The sequence below is a fragment of the Trichoplusia ni genome, chromosome 3 (genome assembly GCF_003590095.1).
Source record: "Trichoplusia ni isolate ovarian cell line Hi5 chromosome 3, tn1, whole genome shotgun sequence".
Taxonomy (NCBI): domain Eukaryota; kingdom Metazoa; phylum Arthropoda; class Insecta; order Lepidoptera; family Noctuidae; genus Trichoplusia; species Trichoplusia ni.
This window is the reverse complement of record NC_039480.1, coordinates 479,449-506,041: the sequence shown is the minus strand read 5'-3', so window position 1 is coordinate 506,041 and position 26,593 is coordinate 479,449. Positions and strand designations below refer to the sequence as shown.

Below are 26,593 nucleotides of genomic sequence, written 5' to 3'. Positions count from 1 at the left end.
ATAGCCAAGATTCTGTATCTAGACAGCCTAACTATATCGACCCTAACATCACAAATATTTATCAATATATTAATAAATTAAAAAATCTAAAAACCATGTCATTTACATGTCAACCATTTACATGTCATTCACTCCATTCAAATTTGATCAAAATCGGCACTGCCGTTTTCATAGTTGTAAATTGCATTGTTTATCGGGAAGTGCTCTAAATTAAGTTGCAAAAATCCAAGTGGAACGAGAAACAAACAAAGAAGAAAAGCTGTTTCATATTTCTATGAATAATCAGGATTATGCCTGATATGCCACCTACTTATTAGAGTACCCCTTTCGTCAATCATAGGACATCGAGGAACTAACATTATCTTATTGTGACAGGTCAAAGGTCTATGTGGGAACTACAATGGTGACATGCGTGACGACTTCCAAACACCATCCAGTGGTGGCATGGCGGAGTCTTCTGCTCTCATATTTGCAGACTCATGGAAACTTAAGGCTACGTGCCCGAAACCGGAGCCATTATATGTAAGAAAATACTTAATACAGTAACAACTGCTTTTGTCGGAAATATTTATTTTTGACAACTTTTATGAATTCTCGTTCTCATCTCGGCAAAAACTTCTCTCAAAAGACTCCAAAACCTTGGTCTAATCCATCTCACAAGCTCTTTGTAACTTGAAAACCCCAGGATCACTGCAAGCAGCGTCCCGAGCGCAAGGAATGGGCGTCCTCAACGTGTAGCACCATGAAGCAGTACCCCTTCACGTTGTGTCACGCGGAGGTGTCTCCCTCGCCATACATCGCGCGCTGCACGCGTGACGCCTGCGCCTGCGACTCGGGAGACGACTGCGAGTGCGCTTGTACCGCGCTCGCTGCGTATGCGCATGCCTGTGCGCATAGGGGGGTCACGTTCAAGTGGAGGACCCAGGAGATCTGCCGTGAGTTGATACACTAATCAAATGTTGTACAACAGATCAAAAAAGAATATATTTTTTTGAGTTCGCGTGTTTTTTCATTTGTTTATATCTCCAATGAATTGTTTAATCTAAGGTAATGAGATTATAGCAATTGAAATATTTCTTCTACAGCGATGCAATGTGACGAGGAGTGTTCAAACTATGACGCTTGCTTGACTCCGTGCCCAGTGGAAACATGCGATAACACCCTGGAATATGCCGATATGAAAACTAACTGCGAGAAGGACACGTGCGTTGAGGGTAAGTGATCATCAATTATAGTTGCATATGTGACAGGGTTGTCTACTTGCAAACAAAGTATTATCTTTTGCCCTAAAATGTGTCTTTTTACCTGAGTGTTAAAAACCTCTGAGGTTTAAAACGTTTTAATAAAAATAAATTTAAATGCAAATCGTTTATTCCAGGTTGCAAACCCAAGAAGTCATGTCCAAAAGGCCAAGTATACAAGAACAGCAGTCACAGTGAGTGCGTGCCTCGCGCCAAGTGCAAGAAGGTGTGCATGACGCTGGAGGACGGTACGGAGGTGGCGGAGGGCGAGGTCATGGAGGAGGACGACTGCCACACCTGCCGCTGCTCCAAGAAGCAGAAGATCTGTACCGGTCTGCCTTGTACTACGGTGTCTGTGAGTCTTGTTTGTTTTTATACTAGACTTTAAAGTAAAATGTTCATTTCCAACCAATTATTGTATTGTAATTTCCTTTTTTTGGACTGTAAGTGGATTGATATAAGAACTAGAAAAAAGGTTGTGTTATGAGCTCGTAAACCATTCCTATGTTGAAAGGATAGACTCAAGAGAGTGTTATTATTAGTTTGTTTTGTGTCTTGCCTGTTAGTTTGGGTACAATATAGCTTTTGAAATGGTACCGATAGTCCCAACTCGAAACGATCTGAATGCCATAGTATCAGAATGTGTAAAAGCCCCAAATTTGTCTTAAAGACGTGAAGTACCTATATTAATTCATTTGTGAAAACAATAACAACCTTCAACCTATAATTAATTACGAAGTCATACATATCCAAGGCTTTTTCCAAAACGTTCCTTTAACTCCTCAGTCGGAGGAGACGACACAGAAGCCTCACGACGAGCCTCTGAAGTGTGTAACTGGCTGGAGCAACTGGATCAACCGCGGCCCGCCCGAGATCGGGCCCAGCGGCGAGTCGATAGATAACGAGCCACTCCCGCGACCCAACGAACTGGTAAAAACCGTCTTTAACCTGTTAACAAATACTACGAGAACCGGACAGATCGGATGGACCGGTGGTGTTCGAGCTTGCTGATCATAGAGTCATAAGTCATTAGCCTTAATCATAAGTTCATTGCATGATTTCAGTTCGATGCCAACACCGAAGTTCCTGTAAGTATTTATATATTTTTTGTTCAGTATTATAGCTCCATACTGTGGTTAAGGAAACTAAGGAGTTGTTTTACGATGTTGTATTTCAAAGCCGTTAACACATTTCGTAATCGTATTTTATTCGAACTTTGTAGGTGATCGGCACGCCGATGTGCAAAGAGCGCTTTATGAAGAAGATCGAGTGTCGCACAGTTGAGGGCCACAAGAGTGCGAAGGAGACCGGCCTGGACGCTGAGTGTAGCCTGGAGCGAGGCCTGTACTGCAAGGAGAAGGACAGGGACTGCCTCGATTTCGAGATCAGGGTGTACTGCGAGTGCGACAGTGAGTAACCATCTCCTGCATTTGTTCTACGAATTAATGGCTCTCCAATTGAGTAAAATTTTTACACGTTTGGTATGTTTAAGTAGAAAACTTCGGGATGAGTTTGACTTCGCATGCTGATAGCAATCGATCATAGTAACTTTAACTTGATTCAAACGTATTTTTTTAATATCCTAGAAAAAGGCAAATACCTCCCTCTTTCTTCGAAATCTTGCCTTTTTGGATTTGCATTCAGCATGACTGACAAAATCATCACACCACCTTCGCCATATTCCTGAATGTGTTATAAAGTTCAGTCAGTGCTAAGTTAAGTAATAAAGTTGCAGTATAAACATTAAGCAACCGTACGTACTTATAGATCCAGAGGCCTGTGAGAACTCGATCCACCCGAGCGAGGCTCACCCCACGGACTGCAGCAAGTTCTACGAGTGCTCCCCGGACGGGCCCGTGCTCAAGGAGTGCGGTGTGGGCACGTGGTACAACCCCAACACCATGGTGTGCGACTGGCCCGCCGCCGTGCTCGCTGTCAGGCCCGACTGCGCTCAGACCACTACCAGTTAGTGTCACTCAATTAGTCTAAACACCAGATTGAACATAATAATATAAGCTTTTGTTTGCACGGTTAGCCGAGTAGTTGTCACAACCCCCAAACCCACGGTGCGCTACGTGACACAGGTTCAAACCCGCGTAGGACAGGCGTTTGTGTGATCCATGAATGTTTGTTTTGAGTTTGCGTGTCTTTGTCTATTTGAATATATATATCTGCGATAGAGAGTAAATACTATTGGGCGGAAATGGAGTTTTTAAAACGAAAATAATTTTATTTTTTTATTTCAGGTCCTAAGCCGAAGAAAACGACCAAAAGACCTCCCGTAGTTTTAACAATATCCACGGGTGCAACTGAAGGTGTGTAATACAAACGTTATAAATATAGATTTGTCCTGAATTTGTATGTTATTTAGCAAATAACTGTTCTGCAAGAAAAAAAACATTTTCATACATATAATTTAAAATATTCGAAGTATTGATAACAATGGTTCCTCCAGAATCAAATTCCTATCATGGGACTATTTAATGAAAAAAAAAACATTAATTTAGAATACCTCATCCGGACATCTCCTTTAACATTACAATTATAATAACTTCAAACATAGTCCAATCTGAAGGTGCCTTCATATCTTTCCACATAGAACCAACGACATCAGTGTGTCCGCCGGGACTCACGTACTCGTCGTGCGCGTACCGCTGCGACCGGCTCTGCGACTTCTACAAACAGAAGCTCGTAGCTCTAGGACGCTGTATCGGAGAGGTATGGATCTTTGACTATAACAATATAGATTTCTTTTTGAGGCGAAAATACAATGTAGCTGATGGAATATAAATGCTGGTTAAAAATATGTTGAACCTCTAACAGGGTTAGAAGCGACTTCTGGGTGCAACTTACAGCGGGTAGATAGATAACACCCAAAATTTGCTTCTTGATAAGCAAATCGATGATCATGTTTTAAATATCTTCGTTTTCACAAGCGTTAGACAGAGACCCTAACCCAAGTAGTTCATATTTGTATAATCATTTAAAAACTTTCCCAATCAGAAGTTTTAATATTATCCTCTTTATTGGCAGAAATGTGTGGAAGGATGTGTGGCCAAGCCATGTGGGTCGAATAAGTTCTGGCGCGATGAAAAGACCTGCGTACATAAGAAAGACTGCACCTGCTCTTCAAACGGGAAGATCGTTAAGGTAAGTTCCTAAAAAATAATAATACGTGCCTTTTTAATCTCCAGTTCTGCGCTTTCCTAAATAGAACGAAAAAGCATAGATCAAGCTTGTTCCAAGTGTAGTATTCTATATTCTATTTACAATTCGAAACAAATACTTATAGTACATTCAGGAAAATCGAAACGTCAGACAAGACTCGAACCAGCGCCTCGAATATGTTGATCACTGACCCAGAATTAGTTTTGCTCCATTAGTCCTTGCTCCGTGTCACGTCTTAAGGTGGTCTATAATATAAGACTTGATATACTCCATGTTTCTTTAGACGTTTTTCGTCATTGGCATGAATCTGGAATAGAAATAATACAATTTATTTGATAAAGCTACATTGGTCCATTTCTAGATTCGATCCAGCAAAGAAATCCGGTCTTTTAGCTTATAGGCCACCACAATATTTCTTCAACATCTATCCTTTTTTCCATATTCTTAAACTGTATCGCGAAAAAACCCAACAACCTTACTTTCTGTTCAGCCTGGCGGCGTTGTGGTGGACGGCTGCATCAAGTGCCAGTGCTTGGACAACAACTTCCACTGCGACTCCAGCGACTGCGTGGTGGTGGTCACCCCGCGGCCCGGCTCCACGCACCAGCCCATCATCTTCACCGTACCTGGGTCTACCACGCCACCGACTGTTTGCGATCCCGACGAGTAAGTGTTTCCTGTGCTTTCCTTTTTTTTCTGACCGCAGAATATTTTCTTTCCCATTCAATAAAAAAAAATCAACTAGATTTAGCTAGATAAAAAATACGCAGTGTTAAGGATAGTTTACGAATCCGTCATTCGTGATATTTCAAACTTATTCGTGATGTGTCAGTCAAAACAAAAATCCTGTTCTTCATATTATAATATAATTTGTTATCGTTTGAATTGAATAAGAATGTAAGTTCTGATCGAAAATAATTACAGTTACAAAGATGTGCTGGCAGACCAGCCAGACTCCGCGTTCAGCGCTAGCTCCGTCGCCAGCGGACTCTTTGAGCCGCAGTACGCCAGGCTGCATGAAAACCTCGATGTTACCGGTACACATACTTCATACATTAGTCGACTTATATTTTGAATCATAATGAACTTCCTTCAAGTAAGCATTATTCTACTAGAAAATAATGATATACTCACGCACACAAACACATATACGCTCAATTTTGTGACTTTTTGGAGGGAAACCATTTTATTAATGAGTTTTTTTCCGTAGCCGGTAGCTGGAGCCCGAAGGAACAAAACACGAACCAGTACATCCAAGTTGAACTAGTGAAACCGGAGCCAATCTTCGGTGTGACGATGCAAGGCAGTCCACTGTTCGACCAATACGTCACCACCTACCAAGTGCTCTATGGAGACGATGAAGACAGCCTGAAGCCGGTCTTGGATTCCCACGGGGAACCAAAGGTTCGAAAGAATGTTTTCTGATCTACAGTTGCTGAAAAGGAAGATATGAATTTAAACTAAAAGAGTAGTAAAACAATTACTCGTTTTGACCTATCCATTCGCCATAGCTGTATTAATTGTCATATTCATAACCAGCCACTTAATGCCAACAGGTATTCCCGGGACCCACCAACCACAGTATTTCACAAACCGTCATGATAGAACCACCAGTAGAGACCAAAATCATACGCATCCGTCCCCTCACCTGGCACGAAGAAATATCCATCAGGTTCGAACTCATAGGCTGCGGGGGGACACTGTCGACCCTCCCAGAAGAAAGTACTACAATGGAACCAGAAACGACCGAGATAAGTTCTACTGCTGCAACTATGCCGACTACGAAGGAAACTTCTCCGCCTACGAAAGAAACCAGTCCGCCTACGAAAGAAACCAGTCCGCCTACGACGGAAACGACGACACCCATTCCTGAGACTACGCCGTATATGTACTACACGGCGCCTCCGACGAGCACGACCCCCATCGCTGCGCCACTCATCATACCGAACACTGTGACTCCGCCGCCTGAATGTACTCAAGACGGGTAAGATTTTTTTTTTTTATATTCATATCAAATTGAAAAATGAAGGCCTTTTAATCAGGCTCTGCACAAAAATTGTATTAAATAAACTTATACAAGAAACCCTTATAGGTACTACACGGAGAGCCGAGTGGTTTAGGACACGTGTCACGGGTTCGATCCCCGCGTAGGACAAGCATTGTCTTGAGTCTAGGAGTTTTTGAGCATGATAATTAATTTTTGTGAAACGGTTTTTTATTAAGTGGGCTTCTAAAAAACATTACATTTTGTATAACAGATACTACGACCTAATGTGGGGAGATGAACCGTTGCCCGATTCCGCGTTCAGCGCCAGTTCCATCGCCAGTGGGCTGTTTCAGCCACAATACGCTAAACTCAATGGACACCCGCTGGATGTGACAGGTATGTCTACGATCCTAATTCGTGACAATGCCACAAGCCCCTTCTCACAATATTTAAAGCAGTTTATTTTTGTTTTTTTTTTGTTAAAAAAGGCATATATAATCATCGGCCTAGCCTTTTCCCAACTATGTTGGGGTCGGCTACCAGTCCAACCGGTTTCAGCTGAGTACCTGTGTTTTACAAGGAGCGACTGCCTATCTGACCTCCACAACCCAGTTACCTGGGCAACACGACACCCCTTCGTTAGACTGGCTGTCAGACTTTTTCAAGCTTCTGACTACCTGTAACGACTGTCAAAGATGTAGGAATAACAGCCGGGACCCACAATTTAACGTGCCTTCCGAAACACGGAGGAACTCGCTATGACAAAGATGGCCACCCATCTACGGACCAACCGCGTCAAGCATAGCTTAACCTGTGATCGAATCACTTATGCGGTTATAGCACAGCCACGAGCGCCACAAGCTAAAAAAGGCATATATATACGTGTTTAATTTTTATTATGCAACTGATGGCCTAATAGATAAATAATATAAATAGTATTGTATTCGAGTCATTATCGCTGCTTTACTGTCTTATGCCACTGATATACCTATATACTTTTTGTAAGTGCCTATTTTGATAGCATACAGGCAACATACGTATTGGCCTTTTACAATCCAATTCAATCCAAAAATTTCTCCAGCTGGCAGTTGGAACCCGGCCGTCCAGGACGCGAATCAGTACATCCAAGTCAAGTTTTCTCACCCCGAGCCTATCTACGGCGTGGTGATGCAGGGCAGCCCGCTCTTCGACCAATACGTCACCAGCTACTACGTGCTTTACGGAAATGATGGAGTCAGCTTCTCCTCTGTTAATGAGCCAGATGGTAGCATCAAGGTAAAACTACGGTGTTGTTTACTTCAGACGTGTACTTTTGCATGATTTTTACCAAAATTTAACTAAACACTAGATTTATATTTATAATAAAATTTCCAGCAACTCAGTTTTTACCGTGGTCACCTACTTAACAAAAAGATATTGTGTCAAATACTCGTAGTAATATTTTCAAAATAAATGTTCCTATCCGAAAAGCCAACTTAATTTATTTAGGTGAAGACTCAATGCCTCTTCATCTAGGTATTCCGCGGTCCAACGGACAACAACAAGCCCATGACGCAGCTGATCAACCCGCCGATAGAGGCCATGGTGGTCCGCATCCAGCCGCTCACGTGGCACGAGGAGATCGCCGTCAGGTTCGAGCTTGTCGGGTGCAGGGAACCTAACCTCCCGGACACTACTAAGACTACAGTTTCGTTCGTAAGTTCTTTATTTGCCTATTACCTCCTAACTTCCCATTAGCCAGAAAGTCTGGCAACCAGTTTTAAGTCTTCAGTAGTTTGAAGTTATTAAAAATAAGTGAGAACTTCTGTTCGTTTCAGCCTGTGTCATATTTTCATCCTGTAAGTTTTTTTGTTATTTTGTTGCTATAGGGAGTTACGCTTTAATATTTACTAAGTAGCCTTGTTGCCTTTATTAATCCATTTTTACCACTAAATATCAGAGGTTTAAAAATTTAATCACATATGTGTGCCAGTGTGTCTTCTAACCTTTTTCTTCATTAGTACAAATCGTTCTTAGCTATTAAAACGATTTATTCAAGCGTTGGTAAATTAGTTGTCTTTCATATATATACAATAATTACATAACCGTTTATCATAGGTAATTCTTTGTGTACCATGTTTAGACGGAGCCCCCACAGTGCGACGAGCCTCTTGGCTTGGCTGCCGACCTGCCCGTACAGAGCATCGAAGTGAGCTCCAACAACGACGCGAGACAATACTTCAAGTTAGAGGGAGAACGCGGCTGGAGGCCCCTGTACAGCACACCCGGGGAATGGATCATGGTGAGATATGCTAGATGTAAAACTTTCCCTTAGAAAAATAATTTTATTCTTTTCATCATCATCGCCTTTGTACATTAATTTTCCAAGAACATTATTGTCCAAGTATGTGTATTTATGTGCAATAAAGTATAAATAAATAAATAAATCATCATCCAAAGCGTTTATCCTCCCACTGCTGGGCATTTTATTATTTGACTTAAGGGAAAATCCTTAGCCCAGTAGAAGTCTATCGTTCACCCAATATTTTGATATTAATACTTCAGGAAATACTCAAACGCAACTTTTTTACTCGAGTTTTTATTAAAATGAAGTCGGTGAATTTGGCACAAACTAAAATAAACTTTATTATTTAGTTCAATTTCACCTCGCCACGCAACATCACCGGAATCAAAACGAAAGGTGGACCCAAAGGATGGGTGTCGACTTACAAGATCCTGTACACCTCGGACCTCTCCACCTTCAACCCGGTAATAGAGGAAGACGGAGAAGACAAGTTGTTCGCTGGAAACTTCGACAAGGACACGGCTGTTGTGAATGAGTTCCGGCCGCCGATACATGCTCAGTACTTGAAGGTGCTGCCTCTGAAGTGGAAGGATGCTATCGAGATGAGGATCGAGCCCATCGGATGCTTCGAACCGTACCGTGAGTGTTAACATCATATTTGCTTTTATGATTAAACGCGGCTGCATCAGATGCTCGGAAGTCCAAAAAAGCATATTGTCAAATAAAGCTCTTTTGAATAGTCTTGATGATGGGATCTTTTTCATCTCCGTAAATTTTGTGTTTGAACTGATGTCATGATACGTTAAAAATACATTTTTCTTTTGTTTAACGTTACCATAAAGGCTCTTGATTCCAAAAACTGTCTAGATAAGCGATCTAGATGACATGCATTATGAAAGTTGCAACCAACACTGCATTATATTCCGTACCATCAATAAACAATCCGTAGTATTGGTTCGGCACGAAAAGCTTATTCGAATGATCGATTATACACATAATTTAATTTTCAGCTGCAACAGAGAAACCAGAACTAACAACGACCCCCACAACACCATCCGTGACGGAGACATGCGTGGTGTGTCCGGGAGTGCTGCAGGACTCGGACGAGGCGTGCAGCTGCGCGCCCCCGGACAAGTACTACGACGGAGAGAACTGCGTCAGCAGGGACCAGTGCCCCTGCGTCGAGGGGATCATGACGTTAGTACTCTATACTACTTTAGACATATGTAAATGTTATAACGGAGTTCTATTCTACTATGGGCTTATGAGTAGTCGGTGGTGCAGCCTGGTATTGTATCCAGGATTTGGTAATCAGGTTTAGATAAAAACGAATAACTTGACATGCTAAAATATGGCAGGGCAATTAATTGCACTACTTATCAATTATTCAACTTGGAATTATCGGTAATCACCAATGCTTGGGTCAATGAATACTACCTACTCACTCTGATTCTAGCCTTTTTTCTTTGCTACGTTTTTGTCAATCTTATCGTTCCTTAGTAAAATATAATTCTCAAGTCTACTGAAAGCATCTGGAAAGCGCAACATAATATTAAATTAACAATAAATGTTCAACAGCTACCCTGTTGGCTCTACATTCCGGGGCGCGAACTGCGACGAGTGCGTCTGCAAGCTCGGCGGTATCACGGACTGCAAACCTGTTGAAGAATGCAACTGTGCACCGGTAAGAGTATTAATACACATTTGCCTAAAATATTCTCGTGTACATCTCAAGAACTTGGATTCGGCAAACGGAGGAAACTCAATTTTATACTTACTGATCCAGTAAACTTCGTATCGCCAGGCTAATTTGTAAAACTAAACCATCCAGGCCGCTACCCAAACGCATAAAAAACAAAACATTTACTTCGGTCTAGCTGTGCAATAGGAATTCAGTTACATATACATGTACAGTGGAATTATAAATGATATTTTTCAGCTCAAGCAATTATGTATATTTAAGTAGATTTAAATAAAACATAAAGCACAACGAATACTTATCTTTCCCTCGTTATAGGACCTAGTACCAAAATTATCGACATCCACCTGCGACTGCCGCTGCACACCATGCCCAGAAAACACCAAGATCTGTCCCACGAGCAAGATGTGTCTTCCACTAGAGAAGTGGTGTGATGGCCTGCAGGACTGCCCCGACGACGAGAAGGAGTGTACCACCACCACCACCACCACCGCACCAGTCACCACGCCATTCACCACTGAAGCGCCGGTCGCCTCGACTAAAGTGGCTACCGTTACTCTCATCATTACCACACCCAAACGTAAGTGAAAAATTCTTTGGAGCTATCTATGCGATCGGCTTACGTTTCGTTTTTTTTTTATTTCAACGAACTTACCGCTTTATAAAAAAAAACACTTACACTATAATATTCCATCCCTCCATTGCTAAAAAGTATTTATAAGTTGCATGATAAGACTCTTATGACCGAACTAGATTTCTTCCAATAGCATTATAGGAAAATTGAAATTCAAAATTCGTTTACAAGACTCGTGTCAAATATACAATTGGTTTGAATTGATTGTATATGGTTTTAGGGAACCGCTTTATCGGCCGGGCTCGGGCCAGGCCAAGAATGTTTATAAGCTCACAGAAGATTGCCCAACCACACAAAACCAAGTCTTTAAAACGTATTAATTCTAAACACAAAATTAAAAAAATTACACGTGGTAAGAATAATTATTACCATGAATCTTGTGAAACATTGCTAAATTCAAAATTCTGGTCAAATAATAAATTGGTCCAAAAATTTGTAAAATTAAGTTTGAAGACTCGCAGAGTTATAGCTAAACACCTGCTATCATTGCTACAAGTGCACAAAATTGAATGATTATACAAATAGGTAAATACTTATGTAAACGGAAACTCCGATGCTTCATGCAAAAGAACGCTTACACAACACCAAACAAACTTAGTTAAAGCTAAAATCAAACAGTACACAACTTATTAAATTCAGCTCAAATAACAGAAGCTTTAAACTATCTTGTTTTTCAGCGGAAGAGTGTCCGAAGGTAGAATGTCCAGCTAACTACAGCGTTCAGTACACGTCGCCGAACTCCCGACCCACGTACAGCGCGACCGAGCTGCCGCCGCCGAGGGCGCGACACTCCTACCAGCGGTACCACCGAGGACACGCTAAGGGGGGGTACACCAAGACTGTGTTCTCGAAGGGCGGTAGCTCTAAAGGAGGATTCTCTAAAGGAGGATATGGTGAGGACAATTATCTTTTTTTATTTTAGACGAAATCCATATGTTATCTTTGGAGGGATGTCCGAAAATGTTTCCCTGGCTCCGGTACACGAAGGGCCAAGGGAGAACCGTGGTGGGTTTTAGTCAGTAGGAATCCGACACTCTCATTCGCTCAACTCAAAGCGGAGGATGCTAATTGATGATTTCCTATCCTAAAAAAGGAAGGTAGGCTTAACTTAAAGTTTTGTTCTAATATTGCTGTTTAAAAATAATATTATAATACCGCTTTACAATTTTCCAATACAATCTACTGCCACGTCGTGGAAAAGCTCCATAACCTAAATAAACTCCTAACTAAAACGTACATAAAATACATTTTAGTCACCCAGTTTTAGTATTTTAGTTACTAACCGTGGAACATTACGCAGGTCTACCCCCACCGCCCCAGCCGAACCAAGCCTTCTCGCTGAACAAGCCGGAGCTGAGCCCGGTGTCGCCGCCCCCGAAGGCGGAGTGCGCGCAGTTCAAGTGCATCCCGAAGCTGCCGCCCTTCAGGCCCGGCCGCCCCAGCCGCCCGCCCGTCTGCGCGGTCACCATCTGCCCGCAGGGGTACACACTCAAACTGGATGTCACAGCCCCTGGACATAACCGATGTCCACAGTAAGATCATTATTTTATAAGTTAAAAATAATAGATAACATTTAAAAGTAATAAGTAATAAGTTATGTATGTAGTATGTTTATGTAATAAGTTAAGCTATGGCTTTATTCTCGACTGGCTTTCAATAGAAAGGGCTAAGCTCTTTGGTGGTCACAATCAATAGGGTACCATTTCTTAATGCAGAAGATATCTCCTGCATGGTCTGAATGGCTGTTCCCCACACCCTCCTCTTTTCCAAATCTTTACCTTTCCGATTTCTAGATAATTATCAGGTTTATGCAACAGAATAAGATAAGCAGCAAGAATAAAAGAAAATTAATGAGTAAATCAGCTAAAAAGACCCATTAACAAACCCTCGCTCAAAACAATTCTTTTAAAAAACCATTGAGTTTCCAATGTTTTGTCGGGAAGAATTTGGCAGTTCGTGGTATATTCTAACATCTCAACTTGCTACCAGGTACGACTGCGTGCCTCCCCCGGAGCGGCCGGTGTTCTGTAACGTGACGGGTCGCACCTTCAACACGTTCGACGGCGTTGAGTATAAGTTCGATGCCTGCTTCCACATCCTCGCTAGGGAGAACCGTTTTGATGCCTGGACTATACTTCGTAAGTTTATTTTTTAGTCTAGTTATGTTGCTGCGATTAGATTTAAACTTACTATTTGAGAATTAAATTTTATATTTGTCTGATCGATACATACACACTTTGAGATAATATTGGACACATTTTTTAATCATATCGCTAATTTGAAATGTATCCAAATTTTCACAACATAACTTCTTCCTATACAGTCCGCAAGAAATGTCGTTTGGACGGCTGCCGGAACGAGTTGCTAATCATGCAAGATGACCAGCTGATCCTCGTGAAGCCGAACATGATGATAGAGTACGACAACTACGAGTACACGGTGGAGCAGACCAATAAGATCTGCTTCCAGAAGAACAGCTTCAACGTGAACCGTCTCGGGAATGGTATCGCCGTCTCGTCGCGGAAGTATAACTTCACTGTACTGTACAGTTCGGAAGGAGATATTAAGATTGGGGTGAGTAGTAGGATATTACGCTTTATTTTATTATTGTGCTGTGTTTGCTATCTCCTGCCGCCATTCGATAAATTTGGGAAAATATATAAATTTTGTTAAGCATGAGAATATAAAATCATATGTGTCTATGGTATTTGAATGTATTTTTTTTTAGGTATACATAAAGATATATTGTTTTCTAAATGCTCACAATAAAAATAGCATGCTGCTAATATTACTTATTCCCGAAAATATAGACTAGAGCGACTCATTACAATGACTAAAGGGATTTTCTTTTAGTCATATTGTACTACTAAATGAACTTATTGGTAGAACAGTTTAAAACAACTTGCTCTCACAGTATAATACTGTAACATGACAAAATAATCCTCTTGCTAGGTGTTCAAAAGCTACATGGGCGCAGTGGACGGCCTGTGCGGTGCTTTCGACGGTGAGCCGCAGAACGACCGGCGCATGCCGGACGGCCGCCTCACGGCCAGCATCGCCAAGTTCGGCCGCTCCTGGGCCAAGCCCGGCCTGCCGCCAGACGCCTGCCAGATCAAACTCATCTCTGATGCCAAGCAGAAGAAGGCCTGGGATCTCTGCGAGGTCATCATGTAAGTCACATTATTACTAACTAGCTTTTGCCCACGGGCTCGCCCGCTATAAATCGAGAATGATCTATATTAAACCTATATAAAATCTACATTGAATCAGGATAAAAACTATCCTTAGATATGTTAATCCTAGTTATGAACTTTCTGCGATTATAAGATTATTAGGATTAAGGAGTCGCAAGAAAAATGTAAGGTTTCCTAATTCTGAGGCCAAAAAACCTATAGTTAACCTCTAACTATATTAGTAAAGTGCACATAGTATATTTTTTGCAAAAAGTTTCGTCAATCTTTAAGTTTTCTTAAATAACTATATTAGGAAAGCGCCTCTATGGGAATGCGGCGGCGTCCTGAACCTGCACAAGTGGCGCAACATTTGCCTGGAGAAGATCTGCGAGTGCGCCGGCATGGAGGTGAACGGGACTCACCGCACTGAGGAGCAGTGCCGCTGTCTGCTGGTCGAGCAGATGGTGGCCGAGTGCCTCGCCGCGGACAAGAACATCGAGCTCTCCGACTGGAGGATCATGAACGACTGTCGTAAGTACAGCGGCAGTACTACTTAGACTACCTACAGACTACCTACGAGAGAAATAAAGACAGGTAGACTACACATTTAGTCACATTTCTAATATCAACATAGCATTTATGAAGATGTAACCCTGATTTTCCCTTTTTGGAATTATTGAAATATTCTCAAATCTCTCTCTTTCTCTCTTTTTTCTGTTAATGTATTATTTTCGCATGCCTACTGAAGGCGAGATATGCTAAGAAACTTATTTTGTTGTCTTTTGTATTACCATGTCTCTGCGAATAAAGATTTTCATTTTGTCATTACACAGCTGCGGAGTGCCCACCTCCGTTAGTACACTACGACTGCTACCGCAAGAGCTGTGAGCCCAGTTGCTCAGCGGTGGGCGTGAGCCGCTCGTGTCCCACCGAGGACGGGCAGTGCTTCCCCGGCTGCTACTGCCCCGAGGGCAAGCTGCGTCGCGGAGATCAGTGCGTGCTACCCACTGACTGTCTCGACTGTGAGTACTCGGCTACAGACATAGACATAATGTGGTTCAATCTAGTCTCATTATTCATAGATGTACTATCCTACAACAACAAAATTTTTCTCTGATGTGATCGTATAAGCAAGGCTTATTCATTTCAATTGGAATCTATTGGGTTTCTATGCCTCTTACTAGGCTATCTTGAATCTTCTATAGATATAGCTGTAGTTATCATTTATTTTAGAAGAACTTTGATACCTATAGATGTAAGCGGACTCAATTCCCTACTTTTTGTCACCCCTACAGATCTCATAATCACAAGAAAACTAATCAATAATCAATCGTAACTTTCCATCACCAGGTTCCTGTAACGGCGTGGGCGTTCCAGCTAAATACGTGACATTCGAAGGCGACGACCTGCCGTACCTCGGCAACTGCACGTACCTGGCGTCCCGCGACAGGAACTCGACCGGCGCGCACAAGTACGAGGTGTACTCCACGAACGGGCCCTGCGACGACAACGCCGATGTGGCCTGCACGCACGCCGTGCATCTGCTGTACGAGAGGAACGTCATACATGTCACTAAGGATAGCGAGAAGAAGGTGGGACTTGTTGAAATACTTCCGTCTGGTAATGTAACCTAACTATCGAATCTGATCTATTTATTTAGGAATAGAATTTGACAAAGGATTTTCTGTTGTTACTCCACTCCTGTTCGCTTTGACTCTTCAGTATAATCATTGATGAAGATGTAAGTTTTGAATATGAATTGTTTTTTCTTGTTTGGCAGCTACTGGCGACAATCGGCAATAACGCAGTATTCAAGTACCCCATGAAGAACGAATGGGTCACCATCAACCAAGTCAACGGACAAGATCTCACCATATTCCTTCCTGATATACACGTCGAGGTAACATGTGCTTCCTTCTACTATACAGTTGCATGTAAACTGAAATTGTAAAAGTAAAGGTTTTTTTTGACGACTAACTTGAACAGGAACAAAGAAATCAAAAGAAAGCGTTATCCCTGTAATGGGACGGTAAAGATTTATGGAACGCCTACTTCTTCCACGTTTCTCAAGACCAGTGAAGTACCCGTCCCAATGACATCACTGGTTCAGCCTGTTGCTACCATTATTACTTGGATCATTTGGCTGTTTTATCCTAATATAAGCTTTAGTGACGAGAGTGCGTTTATAAAATGGCTTCGGTGAACTAGTTCTATACAAAATGACCCCTTTTTTATTTTATCCTCCACAACAGCTGACAGTGCTGCAGTCGAAGCTGGAGTTCACAGTGCGGGTACCGTCGTACCTGTACGCGAACAGGACGGAGGGCATGTGCGGCGTGTGTGCAGGCTACCAGGAGGAGCTCGTCATGAGCAATGGAACAGCCACTGATGACTTCGACCAGGTCAGTTACATTTTAATGTAGCTTGTCAGGGGGTAAAATAGTGAGAAAAAGATTTAGATAAAAAAAAGGAAAAAGATAGATACAGTATTTAATCGAGAAAAATATTTGGAATTTAGCTACAGAGTAAATTAATGTGACAAGGTACGATACGATACGGTAAGATTTTGACCAAGTTTTTTATTTAATGTTACCTGAATAAATCGTTCGACGAAACAATTTTGCAGTCAACTAACTGTAACTAACCATAGAAGTAATTCAAACAAGTAATATATACATCTCCAGTACGGCAAGAGTTGGCAAGCAAGCCCTGAAGCCCTGAAAGCGCTGGACATCACAGAGCAAGGCGAGTGCGAGGAGCCTCCACCGCCACCCGAGTGCGTGCCGCCGCCGCCAGAGTCCAACCCCTGCTACAACCTGTATAATGCTGATCGATTTGGAGCTGTGAGTATGACTAGAACTAGTATTTAATAGCAGAAATATTCTCTAGGAAAAGTGATGTAAGAAAGGAAGAAACATATTTAAGTATATGAACCCGGTAGATAAATAAGGTCGGTTTAACGTAGGATAAGTTTGCTCGTCATGGTAGTGTCTTGGATGAGGGAATTTTTTTTTTTATCGAATTGAATGCTAGTGAACACGCTTAAATGACACGCGTTAAAAAAAATAAGTCATTCATAAAATATATAAAAAAATTGTTTGATTTCCAAGTGCTTCAATAGTATACCAATTATTCTCTAGCGAGCATTCCTTAAATTATTGATTCATTGAAAAATGTGCAATTTGAAGAGCCATAGAATTATTTTTTTACATCATAATATTATATTTGTGTGTAGTGCCACGCGCTCGTAGAACCGGAGTCGTTCGTGAAAGCGTGCGAGACGGACGTGTGCGCAAACGCTACGGACGCGTGCGTAGCACTTGAGCGTTACGCCGCCGCGTGTAGCCGCCAGGGTGTGTGCCTACAGAACTGGAGGGACGACCTCTGTCCTTTCCCATGGTAAGATTTTGTTGAGCCAATATAAACATCCTTGATATAAGAATTATTTTTAGTAGAAGATTTTCTTATAGCCCCTACTTTAAATCCTTTAACAAATTATTTACTTTTTGATATACTACAATATACGTTAACATTTATGCGCGTGAAACGAACTTCACAAACAAAACTTCAATCAAATTAAACCAACTAGTTTAAAGATACGTCCAAACAAAATGTGACCTAAAGAACAAAACAATTCAAAAATATTTAATATCCAACCACCAACAATTTTTCCTTTATTGGGTAAAGGAAAAATTGTTGTTGTTGCATGTGAAATGATAATCCATATATGCATACGCAGTGAGGAGCCGCTGGTGTACCGCGCGTGTGTCGACTGCGAGCTGACGTGTGAGAACAGCGACGAGCTCAGCAAGAACCCGGACAAGTGCGCCAAGCAACCCGGCGAGGGCTGCTTCTGCCCTGAAGGAAAGGTAACCAAAGAAAACAATCATCATCATCAACCACAACCTTTGCCCTCCCACTGCTGGGCATACGCCTCCCCTTCCTCGTGCCAATTTCTAAGCTCATGTGCCAGCAAGAAACAGATAACATTATAAACACTTAATTCTGTGATTTTTAACTTACTTTACCCAGATTTTCCCCATGAGCTTTTAAAGCATGTCTAACAATCTGATTACACCATTATCGTATCATAGCTCATAAAATAGTCACGGAACGGAATGTTGTTACCAATCGCCGATCGATTTTTTTTTTCTGATGTTTCTAAAGCTTTTCCTCAACTTTCTTATTGTTTTAGGTGCGAGTAAACAACACCTGCATCGAACCGGCTAAATGCTTCCCCTGCGATGCAAACAAGGAACATTACGCTGGTGATGAATGGAAGGTGAGATGTCTTGCTAAAATATGCCTAGTTTTTATTATTTAATGCACTTACATAAAACGAAGCTGTTACCAGCTGCTGCCACGTCCCTAACAAGAAATACAAACAGGTATTTTTAGCATAGGTTAATTTCAATATAGTATCCCAAATTAATTAATGCTACTGACCGAATGTTCCCTTTCCTTTGAGGAAGGAGTCTTCAAACTTTAAAACTTTGAAGTTGTTACTTAATAGGTACACAAAACAGCTTCCTTAAAATTATTAACAAAATCATTTTTTCCCCAATAAAACAAATACGTCTCGTCCATTACTAGGAGGACGCGTGCACGGTGTGTTCGTGCGCGCGCGTATCGGGCTCGGCCAGCGCGCACGTGACGTGCACCAGGCAGGCGTGCTCCGCGCCCGTGTGCTACCAGCACGAGGACCTCGTCACGCAGCCGCCGCGCCCCGGGGACTGCTGCGCCACCTACACATGCGGTAATATGCCACACCTGCTGACAATAAGGCATAACTCAAGTGATAGCCGAGTGATTGAGGTCACCAAGCCAAACCCACTGCGCTCGTGTGTTCACTCACATTGTTCGAATTGTAGTTATAATCTTTAAATTAAAGACTTTAAAATTAAATTTATAAAATTCCATTTCGTTACATAGTTCAAAAACCGAAGCAGAATTGCACTGAACCGAAGAAGATGACATGCGCCTTTGGACAGGTCTTGAAACAGAAAACCACGCCTGAGGGATGTCAAGAGTTTGCCTGTGGTAAGATCTACACTCATACACACTATACACACATAAACAAATTGTTCATTTCCTCATCTATTCACCTATTTTTGACTAAGTTACTTGCCTGTAGCAGTAACAAAAAAGGGTAATTACAAAATAAAAAAAGATTATTTGGGAGCCAATAGTAATAGTCAGAAGGTATATTATATTAAATATGGCCAAATTTACTAACCCTCTATAATTGTACAAATACATAATGTGTGCGTCTTTAAAGTGTAGTTTCGTGTCCTCTAATAGGTCGTAGTGAAGTATCCTGTACATATAAGTACATTCGAATAAATACAATTCAACCTATGATAATCACTTCATGACTTATGTTCGCCTTTGTAAGCAGTTATTGTATCAAACGTATTCTTACACATCTTGTCTCCAATATTGTCTTACTATTTAGTGTGGTATAACTTGGTAAGTATATAAAACGTATCTCCCTAGAATGTAAGCCAGTGAGCGAATGCGAGCCCCTACCAAACGAGAACGAGGTAGAGATAATGGAGCCTGGTATGGAGCGGCTGGTGGACAACAGCGGCTGCTGCCCGCGCGTGCAGTTCGTGTGCCGCGCGGAGTCCTGCCCGCAGCCGCCCGCCTGCCCCAAGTTCCACGACGCCAAGACTACTAATGTCACCGGGAAGTGCTGCCCGGAACATACGTGTGGTAAGTGTCTCTATGACTATGAGTTCTTTTTTGTCTGTGAGTATATTGCAAACTGTTTTACGGAACCCAGGTGGTCTACCACCACGTCTTAAAGTCAATAGTAGGTTGTGGAAGAGGGATAGTGCAATACACGGTGTAGAGCGACATCATCCACGCCCGCATGGCCTGGTCGACGAACATACTTTTTGTGGAAAAGACTTTTCCTTTTTTAAATAGAGTTATTTTATGCCATGTGCAGAAGCTTCCCTACATGAAAAGCTGTCTTAGTCTTGCAGTAAAAAGAATATTAGCTTTTTTTTTAATTTGACTGATTTGTCAACTCAAAATTTGTTGGTGAATTTCGTCAGTCAGTAATGAATCCTATAAAAGCTAGTAAATATCGGTCGAATAAAACCGTTATGAAAATTAAATTATTTATTCCAGAATTGCCTAAAGACAAGTGCATAGCTACATTAGAATGGGAAGCAGCGTCCAAGGGTGGCGAGAAACCTCGTACTACGCCCCAAACTATCCTTAAAGATGTAAGTTTATTCCACATTTATAAATTGAATAGAAAAACAAACATACGATTAGAAAGTATTTTAATTACTATATTTAATTACTAGGATCGGTTGGTTTTGTTATCATTCGATAGTTATCGTTTTAAAGAGGTTAGCGGACATTTCATCAACTCTTAGTCCTCATTATCATGTATCAATAATATAAATAATATTGTGTTTGTATGTATGTTTGCCACCTCTTCACGTCCAAACGTCAAGACTGATATCGAATCAAATTGGTATGAAGGTAGTTGACACCTTGGATGAACACGACATAAGACCATCGATGGCTTTTATTGTACTTCATCAAAAGAATGATTTAGCTGTCATAACCGACAACAACTACAGCTACAGTTGGTATTTACATACATCCACTTATTCTTGGTACAGCTGGACTCGGTGTGGCTGGACGGTCCCTGCCGCTCGTGCCGCTGCGAGGCGGACGGGGCGGGCGCGGCGGGCGGGCGCGTGCGCTGCGCGGCCAGCGAGTGCGCCGCCGTGCTCAGCACGGAGCAGTTCGTGCTGGAGCCGCGCCCCGTGCCCTTCCAGTGCTGCCCGCAGCCCGTGCAGGTCGCCTGCCGGGACCGCGACAACATCTACAAGGTATAGTGCCTACTACACGAACACGCTCTGATGTACTGCTATCGAGTATGATGGGTTACGAATAGTGTTTGAGGTAGTAACCTAAAACGTTATTGATGATGTGGAATTACCAAAGTGTGTGTTATAGGAGAATTGAGCCTCGAAACAATTCATGGACACTTGTATAGGGATAGTTTTATAATTATTTACAATCAAACTCAAAAGTGTCGGTACGCCTTGGTCAGGCAGTTTATAAACGTTAATACAATTGACTCTCGTGCCGCCCCAATTTTTTTTTTAATTAACAGAGAAAAAGCCTCGTGAGTTACTCTTTCAAAGTAAATAAAAATTTGATCAGACTCAGTATATTTGACGTTTTGTAAAGACAAAGGCAACTAAAAGTTCATGGTTCTGGGTACATCCAGCCAAAACACTGTCTTACAAAACATCAAAAAGCAATTTGATTGTTAACGACTATATTTATTATCATCAGGTCGGCGAAAATTGGACTTCACCAACGAATCCCTGTGAGAGTTACCAGTGCGTGCAAACTGACACGGAAGGCAAACTGGAGAAGATCACCACTGTGCAGCAATGCCACACCGAGTGTCAGCCTGTGAGTATACATTACCTACGCCAATATGCCGTCACAAAATAATTACACCGGTTCCACACAAAGTCTTAAATAACCATCTTTAAACTTGCGCACTTCTGCACTTCCGAACTTCCCCTCCCCCTTCTGAACTTCCAAGTTAACTTTGGAATTCGGAATGTAGTTTTTCATCAGAATCCAGCATTCCTTCCGATTGGAAATCAACGATACAGTTTTGCGAGCCAAACCCGGTAAAACATTCTCAACCAGACTGATATAAGTCCAATACGCAATTGCCTCGTCCTTGGAAACCCAATTCAGGTTCAAGTAAAAGTAAAGCTGTTGATTACCAAATGCATTATTACCCAGGGTTGGAAGTACTTCCCTGCAACTGAGGAGAGCGGAGCTTGTTGCGGTCAGTGCGAGCCGGTGGCCTGCATCGTGGACGGTAAGGAGCGCGCCATCGGGGAGCGGTGGACCTCCAGCGACTTCTGCGCCAACTACACCTGCGTCAATCTTAATGGCACTGTGAGTACTGGAGACATGTACTACCTACTACGAATTGTAATTCTATTCTTAATGTGGGTTCCCACTAGACTAGGTTGACAGTTAGGCAACTTGGGAACACTTTTTTTTGTTCATGTGCAAATATTTTTTTCGACAGCTTTTTTCCAATAGCACTTTATCTAGATAGTACTTAACCAGCTTACTGATTAGCCAACATGTTCTTTCCATTTTTCAATACGATTACTACTCTCTATAGTGCTAGAATTATTGATGCAGTCTAGACTGTTCTATTTCCGTACGGAGACTTAGGCTTAGGATTTGGCACAGAAATAATTAAGCCTGACATTTTCTTTTTCCTTAGCTACAAGTGGAATGTGCAAACGAAACATGCCCTGAAGTGTCTGAGAACGTCAAGAAAATGTTTGTGCTGAGCGAAGAGAAAATTCCGGGAAAATGCTGCCCCAAGGAGGAACCTGTTGCGTGCAGAGTGGGAAGTCTGATATACCAGGCAAGTACTGCGTAAACACAGGCGAGCAGAAAATATCATGATCATTGACTGGACTAATAAGCAAATATGTTTTTTGTGTGCAGATAATATAAAATTAAAAAGTTCTGGTCATGCCAAATGTTGGTACCAGCAAAAATCACCCTTATCGTAATCCAATGATTGTGCTTTAACTGCAATGCCAACTTTCACTGTTTTTTTTTTGTTGCCAAGAAAGCAAAACACTCCATAATAAACACAAAAGGGTTAACACACTAGAAAATAGTTCTTATTTCCCTCCAAAACAATTCATTGTCTCCTTAACAGGAGGGACAAACCTGGCCATCTCCGGACCCGTGTAAGAACGTGACCTGTGCCCGGGACGCCAGCGGTCGCCTGACGCAGCAGGAGAGCGTGGCCACCTGCGCGGAGGACTGCCGCCGCGGCTGGCTGTACGAGCGGCCGGCGCCCGGCGTCTGCTGCGGACACTGCCGCCAGAAGGACTGCGTGGTTGATGATAAGCTGATACCTCCTGGTGAGTCGCGTCATCGGTATCTGCTGACCTATGCTGTAGGCCTATGTAGGTATAGGATGTCACCATATTATTTTTTTACTGAGTTATATCCCTAGGTGAGCATCACGGCTATTTAGGTCCAAAAATGCACGTTCTAACCTCAGGTGTTTTAATGAGTGTGGGAGAGCATTAAGAGTAAGGGTTTAAAAAAAATTTTTTTGTTTTTTTTTCAATCAAATGTTACTTAATGGTAGCGACCTAAAATCCAAAAGCAAACTCAGTAGACTTGACGTTTTTGTATCTTAAGTGTTCGTATAAGAAAGCAAGTAGGCAATCATAAAGTTATTAATCCACCGTTTTCTTACACAGGTACAACATGGCATTCAGACGACAACTGCACGACATACTCTTGCGACCAGACTGGCGAAGAAGTATTCGTGACGTCATCCAAACAGCTGTGCCCGGACGTGTCTGCCTGCGCTCCAGAGAACCTCGTCAACGACACCTGCTGCCAAGTGTGCGAGGAACATCCTGAGGCTTTGAGTGAGTAGCACACACCTATTATACTCTATAATAGGTACTTAAGCTCAAAATAAAACCTGTGGATGCATACCAAAAAATATGCATGGATAAAGCAATGGATCGTATGGAATGGAAAATTGTAAGGGAGGTATTTGCCCTGCATTGGGCAATACGGGCAATACGGCTAAACAAAAAATAAAAAGGACCTGCGGAAGAAGCTCAAAGTTAGATATTTTTCTTAATACCACACTTAAACTACGAGTAGCCGAATGGTCACTATGCCAATTGCATCGAACACGTTGTGTCGTAGAATCGATCCTAACCTTGACCCTCTACTAATATAACAAAATTCTACTGAATAAGACACTTCTGCGTACTGTAGTCGAAACTATTGATCGGTCACGCTCTACGCGTTCCAGTTACAAATTAAGGTTTAGGTTCCATTCTAGATATTAGAATGAATGAAAGTATCGCGTATGCCTCAATATAGCTTACAAAAAAGACATCCAAAAATATTTTTAAATTATTAAGTTTTCTCGGATGGTTTCACTAAACATTATTTTTTATGTATATTTAGGAGAAATAATAACTTACGTTCCGATACTTAAATACAAAATACCAAACCGTTACATTACGAAAAAACTATAACAATAAAAAAACTTTATGAAAATGTAATTTATTAGAAATTGAGGCATTCACCCCTAAGCGTCGCGTCGAAGGGCAAGCGAAAATAGGAGAGGGTCGACACAGCTCCAGTGGCGCAATTGGTTAGCGCACGGTACTTATAAGACAGTAAACGTGTGAGGCATGCCGGGGTTGCGAGTTCGAGCCTCGCCTGGAGCATTTCTTTTATTGCTGTAACATTCATTTTCATGATCTTGTTAGATTTTCCTGGTAATTTATAGAAATGTTTGTCGTATTTTCCGAAATAATGAGTGGATTGCGATAAACTAAAAGATTTAGTAGAGGCGTTAAATATTTTTGTTTTTATAAAAGAAAAAAGTTGAAGTTTTTCTATAAAAAATGTGACAATTTTATTATTGAAAATTGATTTATTCCTTTACCAAACATAACCCAAACCCATAACCAAACATTCCTTTTCCTCAGGTAAATGCGTCCCCACGAGCGTGCCCACCACTGAGACAGTAGGCCTGGTCCGCATCCACCTCGGGCCGCACGGGCTCTGCGTCAACAAGCTGCCGCTCACCGACTTCAAGGAGTGCCGCGGCTCATGCGACTCCGGAACGCTCTATAATAACCGTGAGTTCCTTGTAACTAAGCTTTATAACTTTAAATGTTGAGTTACGTAAGTAGCTGTAGTAGGTGTAAGTGTGTATGTGCTTGAGCTTTCACGCTACGGTTTGCGATCTTTTTACCAGTGTACGAGATGACGTGTTACAGTGTAGTAAGTCAAATTATACATTCTGCTGCAACGTTTAGAGAACAAGAATTTACTATAGGAAGAATGTTAAATAACAAATGTGCTTATTTCAGTTACTATACTAAAAATTGTCGTCAGCTGTATTTTTTTGAGTAGGGTTTGAGGATTTGTTGATTTTTCAGAAAAGTGAATACCCCACAAGCAATATCACCAAAAACATATTTGTATCTTTTATATCTTTTACAATGATGGTCTTGATGAGGTGAAATAATTCACCTCATCAAGACGGATATTAAAAAAGAAGTTCATCCACAGAGACTGGTATCCACGACACGCGGTGCGAGTGTTGCCAAGCGACGAAATACACTCCGGTGCAGGTGATGCTGAGCTGCGAGGACGGCACTGCGCAGGCGCACCGCCTGGCCTCACCCGCCGCCTGCGCCTGCGCAGCCTGCAACGCCGCCGACAAGCCCATGTGGCCCGGGAAACCTGGTATGTACCATATTAATGTCCTGACCGATTTTGGCCACGGCTAGTGTCTGAAGACATCAGATTGCGAGAGATTTTTATATAAAACTGATCGAAACACTTACGCTTCTGGAAGTGAAATTTCTTAAAAGTTTATTCTTCTCTGTATACCTATCATGTATACCTAAGAAAGATTGCAGGACACTTAGGGTGCCAAAATTATGCCACCACCCCACTTATTGTTGTGTGATTTGAATTTGATCCAGACAATAAATATTAACTAACATTTGATTAGAAGTCTACCATCTACCAACTTTATGTATAGTTTATGAGACAAGTATATTTATAATCATGTTACACAGATAACTATTAGTAACATAACAAAATACTAATTTACGAAAATTACAGGTTACGCTGGAGTAAAGCATCCGACAAAGACAGGTTACTCTGAGTCAGAAGAAGATGAGATCCCTCAGATATACCAGCGGTTCGGATCTCCCCGCCCGAGATTATAAACACTACATAGCGCGACACTACACGACCACTCTGAACTTATTAGCCAGCCGTGGAATGTACCACGGTTATGGTAATATGGAAGGTTTACACACTACACTTAATTAAAGAAGTTTTAAGATATTAAGCTAACACGATCCGTTCGATTGTCTTCGTTACTTAAGGTTTGCTGATAGAAAGTGGTGTTGGTTTTCCGAATACTACCGGATCTAATAGACTTTATGATAAGTTTGAAAATTGTAGATTCTCTTAGATAAAAATAGAAAAAAGCAGTTTAGGTAAATCAATTATTTAAAAATGATTATTTTGAAATGTTTAGTAAAATTTAATATTACCTATGTACAGTTTATTGAATTCAGAGTGGTTAAAAAATGTAAAGTCAAAGTTATTTTAGCGGAATAGATCATCTCTACAATAAGTTCTAAAAGGTATTCTGTGATGTATGTATAATCAAACAATAATATATTTTTGTAAATAATAAATACAGCAATGTTTGAACTAGTTCAGTGGTTTTCTTTTTAAATTATCTATTAATGTGCGGGTCTAAAAAGGGGCTTTTATACGATTCCCGCCATTTAACCGTTCGGCCA

The 26,593-nt window shown here is 41.6% G+C and overlaps 1 protein-coding gene and 1 non-coding gene across 2 annotated transcripts in view; both read left to right on the top strand.

Moving 5' to 3' along the window:
- The window catches only part of LOC113508787 (hemocytin-like), a 44,191-nt gene extending 17,686 nt beyond the window's left edge, over positions 1-26,505 (top strand). Inside the window, exons 28-76 of the mRNA XM_026891894.1 lie at positions 376-522; positions 686-935; positions 1,086-1,214; positions 1,379-1,596; positions 2,028-2,171; positions 2,464-2,650; positions 3,009-3,206; positions 3,488-3,556; positions 3,841-3,959; positions 4,275-4,391; positions 4,900-5,075; positions 5,334-5,446; positions 5,620-5,813; positions 5,966-6,393; positions 6,668-6,792; positions 7,478-7,671; positions 7,912-8,091; positions 8,519-8,677; positions 9,031-9,319; positions 9,691-9,877; positions 10,259-10,364; positions 10,698-10,959; positions 11,691-11,906; positions 12,314-12,545; positions 13,003-13,151; positions 13,337-13,587; positions 13,966-14,183; positions 14,500-14,717; positions 15,020-15,208; positions 15,537-15,778; positions 15,967-16,086; positions 16,439-16,588; positions 16,871-17,029; positions 17,422-17,585; positions 17,926-18,055; positions 18,382-18,468; positions 18,780-18,942; positions 19,119-19,226; positions 19,683-19,901; positions 20,325-20,422; positions 20,831-21,043; positions 21,516-21,638; positions 21,984-22,142; positions 22,483-22,629; positions 22,933-23,140; positions 23,489-23,662; positions 24,749-24,901; positions 25,338-25,514; positions 25,899-26,505. Of these exons, the coding sequence (XP_026747695.1) occupies positions 376-522; positions 686-935; positions 1,086-1,214; positions 1,379-1,596; positions 2,028-2,171; positions 2,464-2,650; positions 3,009-3,206; positions 3,488-3,556; positions 3,841-3,959; positions 4,275-4,391; positions 4,900-5,075; positions 5,334-5,446; positions 5,620-5,813; positions 5,966-6,393; positions 6,668-6,792; positions 7,478-7,671; positions 7,912-8,091; positions 8,519-8,677; positions 9,031-9,319; positions 9,691-9,877; positions 10,259-10,364; positions 10,698-10,959; positions 11,691-11,906; positions 12,314-12,545; positions 13,003-13,151; positions 13,337-13,587; positions 13,966-14,183; positions 14,500-14,717; positions 15,020-15,208; positions 15,537-15,778; positions 15,967-16,086; positions 16,439-16,588; positions 16,871-17,029; positions 17,422-17,585; positions 17,926-18,055; positions 18,382-18,468; positions 18,780-18,942; positions 19,119-19,226; positions 19,683-19,901; positions 20,325-20,422; positions 20,831-21,043; positions 21,516-21,638; positions 21,984-22,142; positions 22,483-22,629; positions 22,933-23,140; positions 23,489-23,662; positions 24,749-24,901; positions 25,338-25,514; positions 25,899-26,005 (8,565 nt within the window). The 3' untranslated portion in view covers positions 26,006-26,505. The remainder of the gene's footprint in view (positions 1-375; positions 523-685; positions 936-1,085; positions 1,215-1,378; positions 1,597-2,027; positions 2,172-2,463; positions 2,651-3,008; positions 3,207-3,487; positions 3,557-3,840; positions 3,960-4,274; positions 4,392-4,899; positions 5,076-5,333; positions 5,447-5,619; positions 5,814-5,965; positions 6,394-6,667; positions 6,793-7,477; positions 7,672-7,911; positions 8,092-8,518; positions 8,678-9,030; positions 9,320-9,690; positions 9,878-10,258; positions 10,365-10,697; positions 10,960-11,690; positions 11,907-12,313; positions 12,546-13,002; positions 13,152-13,336; positions 13,588-13,965; positions 14,184-14,499; positions 14,718-15,019; positions 15,209-15,536; positions 15,779-15,966; positions 16,087-16,438; positions 16,589-16,870; positions 17,030-17,421; positions 17,586-17,925; positions 18,056-18,381; positions 18,469-18,779; positions 18,943-19,118; positions 19,227-19,682; positions 19,902-20,324; positions 20,423-20,830; positions 21,044-21,515; positions 21,639-21,983; positions 22,143-22,482; positions 22,630-22,932; positions 23,141-23,488; positions 23,663-24,748; positions 24,902-25,337; positions 25,515-25,898) is intronic.
- Trnai-uau lies at positions 24,391-24,484 on the top strand. Its single transcript has 2 exons — positions 24,391-24,428; positions 24,449-24,484. It is a non-coding gene; the product is annotated as a tRNA-Ile (tRNA).
- Positions 26,506-26,593: the final 88 nt, after the last annotated feature.